At 45.1% G+C, this 12,670-nt stretch overlaps 1 protein-coding gene across 2 annotated transcripts in view; it reads right to left on the minus strand.

The window, feature by feature from the left end:
- Positions 1-3,313: 3,313 nt before the first annotated feature.
- The window catches only part of MAMLD1 (mastermind like domain containing 1), a 234,354-nt gene continuing 224,997 nt past the window's right edge, over positions 3,314-12,670 (minus strand). Inside the window, exons 4-6 of one of the 2 annotated variants that reach the window (XM_030209722.1) lie at positions 8,901-9,044; positions 5,320-5,401; positions 3,314-4,372 (exon numbers count right to left, since the gene is read on the minus strand). In XM_030209722.1, the coding sequence (XP_030065582.1) occupies positions 3,357-4,372; positions 5,320-5,401; positions 8,901-9,044 (1,242 nt within the window). In that variant the 3' untranslated portion in view covers positions 3,314-3,356. Of the gene's footprint in view, positions 4,373-5,319; positions 5,405-8,900; positions 9,045-12,670 lie in introns of both variants that reach the window. The other variant, XM_030209721.1, reaches the window with a different exon arrangement.

Consider the following 12,670-nt stretch of genomic DNA (forward strand, 5'->3'; position numbering starts at 1 on the left):
GGAATGTTGCTATAGTGGAGGAGTGGCCTAGTGGTTAGAGCACCGGTTTTGCAATCCAGAGGTGGCCAGTTCAAATCCCACTGCTGCTCCTTGTGATCTTGGGCAAGTCACTTAACTCTCCATTGCCTCAGGTACACACTTAGATTGTGAGCCCTCCTGGGACACAGAAATATCCAGTGTACCTGAATGTAACTCACCTTGAGCTACTACTGAAAAAGGTGTAAGCAAAATGGAAATAAATAAAAATATGGAATGTTGCTACTATTTTAGATTCTATATGGAATGTTGATATTATCTGAGGTTCTATATGGAATGTTGGTCTATATGGAATTTTGCTACTATTTGAGATTCTACATGGAATGTTGCTATAGTGGAGGAGTGGCCTAGTGGTTAGAGCACCGGTTTTGCAATCCAGAGGTGGCCAGTTCAAATCCCACTGCTGCTCCTTGTGATCTTGGGCAAGTCACTTAACCCTCCATTGCCTCAGGTACAAACTTAGATTATGAGTCCTCCTGGGACAAAGAAATATCCAGAGTACCTGAATGTAACTCACCTTGAGCTACTACTGAAAAAGGTGTAAGCAAAATGGAAATAAATAAAAATATGGAATGTTGCTACTATTTTAGATTCTATATGGAATGTTGATATTATCTGAGGTTCTATATGGAATGTTGGTCTATATGGAATTTTGCTACTATTTGAGATTCTACATGGAATGTTGCTATAGTGGAGGAGTGGCCTAGTGGTTAGAGCACCGGTTTTGCAATCCAGAGGTGGCCAGTTCAAATCCCACTGCTGCTCCTTGTGATCTTGGGCAAGTCACTTAACTCTCCATTGCCTCAGGTACACACTTAGATTGTGAGCCCTCCTGGGACACAGAAATATCCAGTGTACCTGAATGTAACTCACCTTGAGCTACTACTGAAAAAGATGCGAGCAAAAGCCAAATCTAATATAATAATTTGCTCCTTGAACGTTCAAATGTGTCTCACTGGGATCGTAACCACCTGCTGACGTCACTGGCGAGCCCTAGAACCCTGCTTGCCTGACGTCAGGAGGTGGTTACGATCCCAGTGAGAGACAGGGGAAGTGCGCGACTGGCAAATTATCGCTCTACGGAGGAATGGGAGGGGAGAAAGCGGGAAGCCACGCTATGCACCTCGCTGTTGAACACTTTCACTGCCTCGGCTAAAATCTCTGCACTGCTGTGAAAGGGAGACAACGGCGGTCCGGGGCGAGTGCTGGCGGTGACTCAGCTCTCGGTTTTTGGAGTGCTGCTGCTGCTGCAGCAGCTCACAGGCGCTCACTGACTCTCTCGTACACACAGCAACATAGCAGCTAAGCGAAGGCCAAGGGAAGGGGCAGAGAGGAGCCGCGAACTAGCGACCTCTGGCAGCCGGGGACCTGAAGCGCCACCAACGGAAACTTATGGCCAAAGTGGTGAGTTGCAGGGGAGTGGGAGACGGGAGGGAGGACGGCAAGGAAATCCGAGGGGAGGAAAGGGGGCCATGGGACTTGGAAGTGACAGAGGGAGAGAGCGAGGGAGAAGGGGGGGGGGGGGGAATAACCCTGCTAGCGCCCGTTTCATTTCATACAGAAACTGGCCTTTTTTTAACTAGTAAATAAATAAATTAAAAGTGACACCTGTGATCTAAGTTAGAGCTCCTGATGCAGGGTTCCAGAAAGTACTTCAGTGCATAGCTCTTGACTTCAGGCCTATTATTGCAATGAACAGTAGGGGGAAGGCCCTGTTAAAAATTCCCCAGGTAGCCGTGACTACATTTACAAGTACCAGGATCCCTGTACTGGAAAACTATTGGGCTGCACAAAATAAACCAACAAACAAAAAAAAATTGTGCCTCTCTTCACACAACATTGACAAATACTTACATTCAAAGAACGCCTGCTAGTTAAATTCAAATCTGAATTACAATTAAATGCCAACAGATTTCAGGGGAACGATAGAGTAAACCGTATCAGTTCGAACCAAAAAAAAAAAAAAAAAAGCAGCAGGATTCCTTTTGCCCCTTTGAAATGATATCTGCATACATAGATTTGCAAGACAGCAAGTGACACAACCTTAAAAACAAAACTGATGGAAAGAATGGACGGGTAAACATCTAAAAACATATGTACATTTTCCCCTGGCAGTTTATTATGCTATGAAGGAAAAAAAAAAGGTTATCATTTCTGTGCTTGAAGCTGACATTACTGTATAGTACAAATGTAGAGCAGAAACATGATGTAGCTATTAAAATTTGATTACACAAAGGATGAACATTTTCAGTTTACGGTACAGTGAACCTTTTTATAAACAGACTCTTAAATATACATATGACAAATTCAGCTGACAGAAAACATCTTAGACAGTTTAGGGGAAAAAAAAAAAAAGAGCTAATGCCGACATGTTCCCTAAAAATGAAAAATAAACAAAAGTCTTCCATTAAAATGACATTATGAAACCCCTTAAAACCAGGAACGAATTACCTGTACACTATAAACATACATGGCAGAGGTACGCCATCCACTAATGGCTTTATCTCTCATTTGAGTATATGGCTGGCCATTTTTCAGCGTTATCCTGTATACGTGGATATTGGACCAGTTCCAGTAAAATGTCCATTTATCTGACTGTGCGATCTCCTACGGACAACCTCATCAGTCTCTTAACAATTTGAAGACCAGAGGCATACACTTACAAGGGAAGTAACCACAATGTTCTACACTCCTACTTTAATCATCAGCAGTGCAAAAAAAAAAAAAAAACAAACTAGCCTTTCTGAATAAGAAAATTCTAAGCTGTCAATAAAATGTGATCCGTAAGTCTACCCAATTTATTGAAAAATGAAAAATAAATTAACAGACATGTTGTTTCTGTCGCCATTAGTGGCTCTGCATTCAGTCCAGTGCTGAAGAGTTGCGCTAAGTACCAAAGCCTCCTCTTCCTGCACCGTGGTGCCTGCTTCATCCAGTTTACGGGACACCCTCAGTTCTTTATGTCAAAAAACATAACAAGTATTTTTGGCTGTAATACACAGTATTACTGGAGCTAACAATATCATTTGCATATTTATAACACATTATAATAAATGAAAGCCCTGTAATGTAACAAAACATTATGCTACAGTTTTATTTACAAACAGTCCGGCACAGAAGTATAAATACTTCCACAATTAATGTTATGGAAAACATAATTTAGAAAATATTTTAATATATACAGTTATCTGAAAAACTGCCCATATTAAACTTTGTTGCAGGCAAAGAACTGTCTGGATATTACACACTTCTAGCACTGAAAGCACTTTTCTGTTTGATTTTTTTTTTGAAAGAAATGTGTCTCTTTCCACAGCAGCAGGCTAGACATGCCCAGAATTCTGTGTGTGTTGTTCCAGGATATCATCGAGCATGGTCAAATTGTTCAACCAGTCCTCGTCATTGCCGCTACTGCTCTTCATGATAGACTCGATGAAGTCGGCTTCACTGCAGTTCCCAGCTAAGACAGAACTGGTCTGCGACGGTACAAAGTCATAAGGAGGAAGCTCAGCGGCAGTACTCATTCGGCTGAATGGCGCTGATGATTGTCCCATGGAAGGGGGATAGGCGGGTGGGCCAAGCTGAGCAGGAGTCATCTGGGTAAAACTGGGCACACTCTGAATTATGGGTTTCATAACATTCATAGCCGATAGCTGTCCTCTCGTCAAACTGTTTCGTAAGTTCTGAGTATTCAGAGGGTTTACCCCTTGACTGGACTGTACTAGGCTGAGTTTTTGCATTTGCCTTATCTGGTTGGGAGGAGCTATCTGATTGGGGGGTACCATGGCTTGATGAGAAAATGCTTGCCCTCCCATATTTTGTCTCACACTCTGTTTGGAGAACAAGGGATTATTGGCAAATTGCTGCATGCTGGCATCCATTTGGGTTTGATTTGGCATTCTTGGGACTCCCTGAGGTGTCCACATCTGTGAAGGTGAACTGGTGTAATTAGACATCCGTGCCATGCTGGCTTGCCTTAAATGCTGCTGGGCTGCAGAGTGATTTGCCAAATTACCAGGACTAAATCCAGGCAATGACATTCCAGGCCGAACTGCAGACTGACTGTGAACAGTTTGGCAGCTGGAACTCATGGCCAGTGAGGTTTGGTTTGTTCGAAGTGAAATATTGAAGTCAGAATTTGCTGGGAAAATCCCTTGCTGTTTTCCAGGGTTATGGGGAATCATTACCATTGTGCCACTGTTCTGGTTGACTGTAGACGGTGTCATGCCAGAGCCCATATTGGTTTTAATCAGACCTTGAGTTGACGCCATCAGCCGGTGGTTGGGTGAATGAGTTGGCATGGGCTGAGCACAGTCGTTAGGAACAGGCTGTGATGCTGCTGCATATACAAAAGATAAATATTGAATTACTGAAGATACAAGGAATTATCTCATTTCACGTAGCAGTTCAGTCAAATAGGTCTTTGTCGCTAACAAGGTACAATGATGATGGCATCAACTCGTTTGGTAAAACCTATACATTCATTTAATTACAAGAAAATTGTTGCCAATGATATGGTTAACATGAGGTCAATGCATTAAGCGACAACTCAGAAGGGCGGGTCACGGGCCTTCCTAAAATGTAGGCGTGATGTTATACAACAGTGTCATTTAGTATTAGTTGCACTGGCATTTACACTAGGTTTCAATGCTCATGTCCAAAATTAGGCACGAGATTCTCGCACTTTGCAAAATACTAATTTAGTGCGGATTTTCCTGGCGCCTAACTTTGGTTGCAATTTACTGAATTTCCCCCTCTGAGTGTAGAGGGGCTGCCCTCACATCTGAAGCAAGCTCTTTCAAACTTTTAGGTAAGAACTTACCCCCGATATTCAAAACGTTTAACTGGCCAGGGTCAGCACCTGGTCGGTTGAATACCCCATAACTGGCTATCTGGCGATATTCAGCAGGAGGTAACCGGCTATCTGGCGATATTCAGCGGGGGAATAACTGGCTGTCTCCTGCTGAATATCACCGGTTAGCGGCAGATAGCCGGTTATATCAGCCGATAAAGCCGGCTATCCACCGATTTTCAGCCCCACTTTAGTGGCTATATTTGGCCGCATGAATATGTGGGATATCTTTGGTCAGTTAGAACACAACCAGCTAAAGTCTGAATATTAACATAGCTGGTTATCTTCTAACTGGCCGAAAATAAACTGGATATTCAATGCTGGTCACCGGAAATGGCCAGGCATTGAATATCTGGGTTTAACAGTGACCGCGGGAATTAGCTGGGCTAACTCCCACAGTCTGAATATCAGTCCCGTTATCTTGAGTTCCTTACTTGCAAATTGGTTCATCTGTTGGGCGACGAATGTGTTGCGCTGCTCTGGCGTCACTCCCATCAAGTTTGGTCTGTGCTTTGCCTGCTAAACACATAAAAAATATATATGTATAAATAACAGACCTTTTTGTTATGGCATAACTTTGGTAAGTGAAGAATGGTTCTGCAGGTATGGTAAAAGGCCCAGGCCCAGGCGACCAAGGGATGAATTACTTGGGTGCAGGGGCGTAGCCAGAAAATAGATTTTGGGTGGGCACCAAGTGTTCTCCCTCCTCCACCCCAACCAAAAACAATCTCTCAGTTGGTGAGAAAATGCTTCTTTCCATCTTGGCAGTCTGAAGCAGGCATGCGCTGAAAACCGAGCATGCGCAGGTGCCGGTAGCGTGGAGACTAGCATTTTTCTTACCATCAGGGGGAAGTCTTCAGCTGGTAGAGCTTGGGATCTCCACCAGCTACCACTAAATGTGTGCTACTGTTGGTGGGCCTGAGCCCTAATTGGATGGGCCCTGGCCCACCAAGGCCCACCTGTGGCTACGCCACTGCTTGGGTGAACCTTTGAAGCCCTTCCAATCTGGGAATAAAAGCTCAATTCCACCAATGCAGTTCCAGCACCTTTCTTAAGGGTTCCTTTTACTAAGCTGCAGCGAGTGCTTGCACGTGCTTACTGTGGGACGAGCTGAGGCGCACTGTGGTAAAAGCCCAATGTGCGAGTGCAAACCACGTGCTAAAAAGTTTTTATTTTTCTTGGAGGGGATGAGTCCGGGCACGACAGCACGAATCAGTCAGTGCAGCCACATTACCACCCACCAACGGATTAGCGTGGCATTAGCACGTCAACTGCCTACAAAATAGGTGTCGGTAAAGGCTCACATGCTAATTTTTGATAATGGCTATGTACTGACGGCAACATGGCCATCAATGCAGAAAATCTGCCATTTTCCAGCTGCAGTAAGAATGGCCTTAGCGAGTGGGAAAAACCCATATAAGTGCACGTTAAGGCCAGTTTTTACCACAGCTTAGTAAAAGGACTCCTAAGGGGGTCTTTTACTAAAGGTTAGCTCGAGTTAACTGCAGGAGGGCCCAAAGGAATAAAATGGGCCCTGCTACAGATAACTCAAGCTAATCTTTAGTAAAGGACCCCCTAAATGAGCTATGTTTGACCGGCACAAACTGAAATTGTGGAATGAGCGATAAGTAATAGATGGAAGCAGAAGCGGAGCCAGGTTGACGATGCGGGGGGAGCGGCGCACATTTTCAATGTAACACATTGAGAAAAAAATAGGCGCCGGAGCTGGCAGAACTCCATTTGGGGGAGCGGCCGCTCCCCTGGCACCCCCCTGGCTACGCCACTGGATGAAAGAAAAGTAAACTCAAAATAAATAAAACCAAGGCATGCTGGCTTAGATTCCTGCTCACCCATATCAGGAGTATCACAGAGGTAACTTGAGTCCCTACAGAAAAGGGCTGCGCTTGCCATTGCAGAAGTAATTCCTGCCTGGGTAACAGCAACACTGAGGGTTCCAGTCTTCCCAGACCTTCCTTCTAGCTCAGTGGTTCCCAAACCTGGTCCTGGAGGCACCCAAGTCAGTCAGGTTTTCAGGATATCCACAATGAATATTCATGTGAGAGGCTCTACTGCATGCAAATCTCTCATGAATATTCCTTGTGGATATCCTGAAAACCTGACTGGCTGGGGTGCCTCTAGGTCTAGCCCTTAATCAAATGGAGTGATACACGCAAGCAGTCATACTTGAAAGCGGACGACAGAGGGAAATTTAAGTAGTTTTTAATCTTTCACATCTGTTTCCTATGGGATGCATGGGAGTTGGAGTTGTGGGAGAAGGTTGGGGACTTGCCCCGCGGCCCACCATAATTTGCACACAGGGGCGGAGAAGCTTTTATAGGGTCTGAGAGTTCCTTTTAATGGCAGTCCTGGGAGCATCACCTGGCACCTTAGTCTGGTAATGTGCCTGGGAGAAAGCTGGTTACACCTCTTGAAGTGTAACCAACTATTTACAAGTATCACAGTGTGCAAAGATGTTTCATGAACTATTTTATTCATCGTCATGCCAATACGATTGCTTTGCATCCCTAGCATGTGAACCCACTCATTTAACATGGCCTAATTTAGGGATTAAGAAGTAACATATGGAAGCTTACAATAATTACAACCAGGGGCGTATCTGAGGTTCGGCGGTAGGGGGGGCAGGGGCTAGAGTGAGGGGGCACATTATAGCCCCCCCCCACCGCCGTCAACCCCCCTACCGCCGTTAACACTCCCTCCCTCCCTCCCCCGCCTACCGCCATCACCTACCCTGAGGTCCGCTTCCTCCGGCTTTTTAAAATATTGCTTCAGCTGGCGGGGGACCCCAACCCCCTGCCAGCCCAGCCGCGATCTTTAACTTTTTCATCCTCGTCGTGCAGCGCGCTGTGAAAGCTGCATGCATCTTTAGAGCCAGTTGGATGGAGTCTGACGTTGCAGCACGTTGTAACGTCAACTAGCTGCGACGTCAGACTCCATCCAACTGGAACTAAAGATGCATGCAGCTTTCACAGCGCGCTGCACGACGAGGATGAAAAAGTTAAAGATCGCGGCTGGGCTGGCGGGAGGTTGGGGTCCCCCGCCAGCTGAAGCAATATTTTAAAAAGCCGGAGGAAGCAGACCTCGGGGTAGGTGACGGCGGTAGGCGAGGGAGGGAGGGTTAACGGCGGTAGGGGGGTCCGGGGCAAAATCTGCGGGGGCCCAGGCCCCTGTGGCCCCACGCAGATACGCCCCTGATTACAACTTCTGATTATTATTTGCATTTAGCTTACATTAGCGCTTTTTATCATGTTATCATGGCTTAAAAATATAGTCTCTATATAAAATAATGGAAGAGTAGTGAAGCGGTTAATGGAGCAAGTTGTGAAGTAAGAAAGCCATGGTTCAAATCCCAATTCTTCCAGACTTGTTGTGACAGTAAGTAACTTCGTCGTTTTTACGCGGCAGGAAAATACCTCATGTAACTCGGATTTGATTTGGAAAAGGTGAGCAATAAATTGAAAAATCCAAATCCAAAGTAGTGCTGTATATATATTAGCATTGATGTTTAAATTGCTTCAAAACGTGAAACCACAGTACCTTATGGATCTTTCATTTATTTATTGGGATTGATTAACCTAGGAAGAGATTCACCCAAGGCGGTGTACAGTATTGAAACCTTATGTCCCCAAAAGATCTTTAAGGTCAAAGTTGGGTAATCTGTTGGTTTTATAGGCGACGTGAAAAAGGTGGATCTTGATGGACCAAGAACACTGGAATCAATTGCCATTGGGTTTGAGAGACCAAATGGCTTCTGGCCATTTAAATTGCTTGTGCAGGGATCTCTGGGGATATTCGGTGGCTGATTATCCCAACTAAGCAAATTTCCTCCTACTCAAAATGTACAAAATTAAAGGAAAAAAATATCAGAGCCTGAAATTGTGAAGCTCATCTCCCCCATCAAACAGAAAGAACATTCCTATTTCCACCCATTAAATGAAACATTCTTATTTCATCACTAGCCGTAGCTAAAATATGAGAGAAAAAAAAAAATTCAAACCTGCATCAGCTGCCGTCTCATTATCTGCTCCTTTAACATAGTGTTTCTTAAATATCCATTAACTATGGGCGGTGCAGGTCCAGAGCCTGTACTGGGTATAGGTCCTGCTTCCTGCAGCCTGGGAACCAGTCCAGCAGTCTGATCCTGCCAAGAACAGAAAAACAAGACCCAAATGTGACCAAGAAGATAACAAATCTGCAGTTGTTACTGTACTTTAACTCTCTCTGTATCATCTCCACACCTCACATCCTACATGCCTTCTGTAGGAGAATGTGAAACGTTATTGTTGCAGTGGTTAATATTTATTGAATAGCATAAATGGCTGGATTACTAGAGAGTACAGACAGGAACAGATTCTGTGCGCTGGTCTATTAGCTGTTGCTCCTCCTGTTGCACAGTACTAACAGACTAAGGAAAGCCAAAAGAGGGAAAGACTGACCGAGGAGTGGAGGAGTGGCCTAGTGGTTAGAGTGGGGGACTTTGGTCCTGGGGAACTGAGTTCGATTCCCACTTCAGGCACAGGCAGCTCCTTGTGACTCTGGGCAAGTCACTTAACCCTCCATTGCCCCATGTAAGCCGCATTGAGCCTGCCATGAGTGGGAAAGCGCAGGGTACAAATGTAACAAAAATAAAATAGATACTATTGGAGATTCTACATGGAATGTTGCTACTATTGGAGATTCTACATGGAATGCTGCTACTATTGGAGATTCTACATGGAATGTTGCTATTCCACTAGCAACATTCCATGTAGAAGGCTGCGCAGACTCACAGAAGCAGAAGCCTGCGCGGCCACATTGGTGATCTGCAAGGGCCGACCTCTACATGGAATGTTGCTAGTGGAATAGTAGCAACAGTGGAGGAGTGGCCTAGTGGTTAGGGTGGTGGACTCTAGTCCTGAGGAACTGAGTTCAATTCCCACTTCAGGCACAGGCAGCTCCTTGTGACTCTGGGCAAGTCACTTAACCCTCCATTGCCCCATGTAAGCCGCATTGAGCCTGCCATGAGTGGGAAAGCGCGGGGTACAAATGTAACAAACAAACAAACAAAATTGTTCAGCCTTAACTATTGTGTAACACAGCTTTGTCTTTCCAGTATTCAGCTCTAGTTCTCTTCCTGTCTGCTGACCTGATCCCAGAAGCTTCACTCATCAAGCTTCACCCAGATCAATCCGTTCTACTTATCCCCCCCCATCTGCCAACCCAATCCCAGAAGCACTGCCCATCAGCTCTAGTTCCAGTCTCCTTTCCCTATTTTAGTGCGGTTTTGTAACACCCTTTGACTTGGTTCTCTCAAAGGGCGGTATATTAACTTCTCCAATAAACAATTTCAAATCAAACAACAAAACAAAACAAAAATCCCCAAAACAAAAATACCTACCTTGAACCAAACCAAAACTACAAAAAAGAAATAGGAAGCAGTGGGATGACCCCCCCCCCCCCCCCCCCAAAAAAAGATGAAAATCTGACAAAAAAACAAAACAAAACACCAAGATGGAAGTAAAACAGAGGAAAACATTAAAGATAAGGTGGAAGGAAGGGGAAGAAACGCAGAGCCTGATATTCAGCAAAACGATGGGTAGATAAGTTACTTGGATAAGATCTGGTGAATATTCGGATATCTTCATCCGGATAACTTATTTGCTAGGCAGTCCACTAAATATCGGACTCTTGTTTCTTCATTCTATTACCAATATCACTGGTAATGTTCCCCACCCCATGACTTTCTCCTAGAGCAGGGGTTCTCAACCCAGTCCTCGGGACGTACCCAGCCAGTCGGGTTTTCAGGATACCCACAATGAGAAAAATCTGCATGCAAATCTATCTCATGCATATTCATTATGGGTATCTTGAAACCCAGACTGGCTGGGTACGTCCCGAGGGCTGGGTTCAGAGCCCCTGTCCTAGAGTTTTTATTTAGATTTCCATCTTTATCCAGGTAACTTTACATCAACCGGTCTTATCCACCTACATTTATGCATCCAACACTGAATATTGGTGCTGACCATGAAGGAAGCAATTCACTTAAGTAGGTGCCGCCTTTTAGGCACCCAAATACCGTAAGGTGAGAGTCTACAATATAACAGTATCTGGGTGCCCAGATTCCCTTGTAGAATACTAATGCAATCTAGTGTTGGTTAACATTTAGGTGCTCACAGTTTATGAGTATAACTGGGAGCCTACTAATGCCTCACCCATGCTCTGAATACCCAAAAGGAGAGAAAAAAAAACTCTCTTAAAATGTCAACACTGACAAACAACACAAAGAAGGTGAGTTAACTGGAAAATAGGGAGAAAAAGACCTCAGAAGTCTATGACAACATTTATTTATTTTTTTAATTTCTCACCGTGTTATACAACAATTAGACTCCACTCACACTCAGGGCCACCGAGAGATTGAGCCGGGTCTGGGGCAAGGCCGCCCCCCCAATCCCTACCACTGTCGCCCTCCCTCTCCTGCTCTCAGGCCGCCGGCGCTGCAGTCCCCGGGCTCACCTGCCTGCCCTTGTCTCCGTTGATAGCTCCCCTCCGTCCGCCACCGTGACCCCTGCATTCAAATTGGCAGTGCCTCAGTCACCTCAGTGTGAAAGCAGCAGATCGCCTCCCTTCGGGCCTTCCCTCACTGTGTCCCGCCCTCATCACTTCCTGTTTCCGTGAGGGCGGGGCACAGCGAGGGAGGGCCCGAAGGGAAGCGATCTGTCGCTTTCACACAGAGGTGACTGAGGCGCTGCCGATTTGAATGCAGGGGGCCCCGGTCACGGTGGCGGACGGAGGGGGGCTATCAACGGAGACAAGGGCAGGCAGGCGAGACCAGGGACTGCAGCACTGGCGGCCTGGGAGCAGGAGGAGAGAGACCCCTGCCACAGGCCCCCCCTTGGAGGCCTGGGCCCGGGCAATTTTGTCCCCCACTGCCCCCCTCTCGGCGGCTCTGCTCATAGTCATTAGTCTAAAAAAACTCCCTTAAGTGCAAACAGTGTTTAATGTGATTTTTAACTGTTTTTTTAAAATCAAACTAATCTTTATCAAAAACAATTTTTAAATACTATTCTCCATGAATACATCATCAATTAAAAGTCAGCAGTTATCTTGCTAGATTATTAAAAAAAAAATCCCCAAAGGGGCCTCTGTTTCACCCACTGGGCTTCTTCAGAGGATATCTTCATGTGCTCAATCATGGCATCCGTGGTGAACTTCTATGTGCTGTTCACGCGCAAAAAAATGGCACCATGATATTGATCACAAAAACATATCCCCTGAAGGAGCCTGATGGTGAAACGGAGGCCTCGTTGGGGCTTTTGATGTATTTATGCAGAACAACATTAAAAAATGTTTTTGGGATAAAGAATAGTTTGATAAAAAAAAAAAAACAGACACAAATTGATCATATTGAACACTATTTGCACTTAAGAGAATCTTTTTAGATCAGCGCGTGAGGTTGTTCACAACCCTTATTTTATCATCCTCACTTTAATATTCCCTTATCTCTTGTTTGTCTTGTTTGTCTGTCCTAATTAGATTGTAAGCTCTGTCGAGCAGGGACTGTCTCTTCATGTTCAATGTACAGCGCTGCGTACATCTAGTAGCGCTTTAGAAATGATAAGTAGTAGTAGTGAGCGTGAGGTTTAATTATGGTATAACACAGTGAGAAATTCAAAAGTGTTGCCATAGACTTCTGAAGTCTTTTTCTCCCTATTTTCCAGTTATCTCCTTCTTTGTGGTTGATTGCCACCCATGCTCTGCCCACATATATGCCCCCCTGCAGTTACGTGC

Source organism: Microcaecilia unicolor, chromosome 7, assembly GCF_901765095.1.
Source record: "Microcaecilia unicolor chromosome 7, aMicUni1.1, whole genome shotgun sequence".
NCBI classification, from domain to species: Eukaryota; Metazoa; Chordata; class Amphibia; order Gymnophiona; family Siphonopidae; genus Microcaecilia; species Microcaecilia unicolor.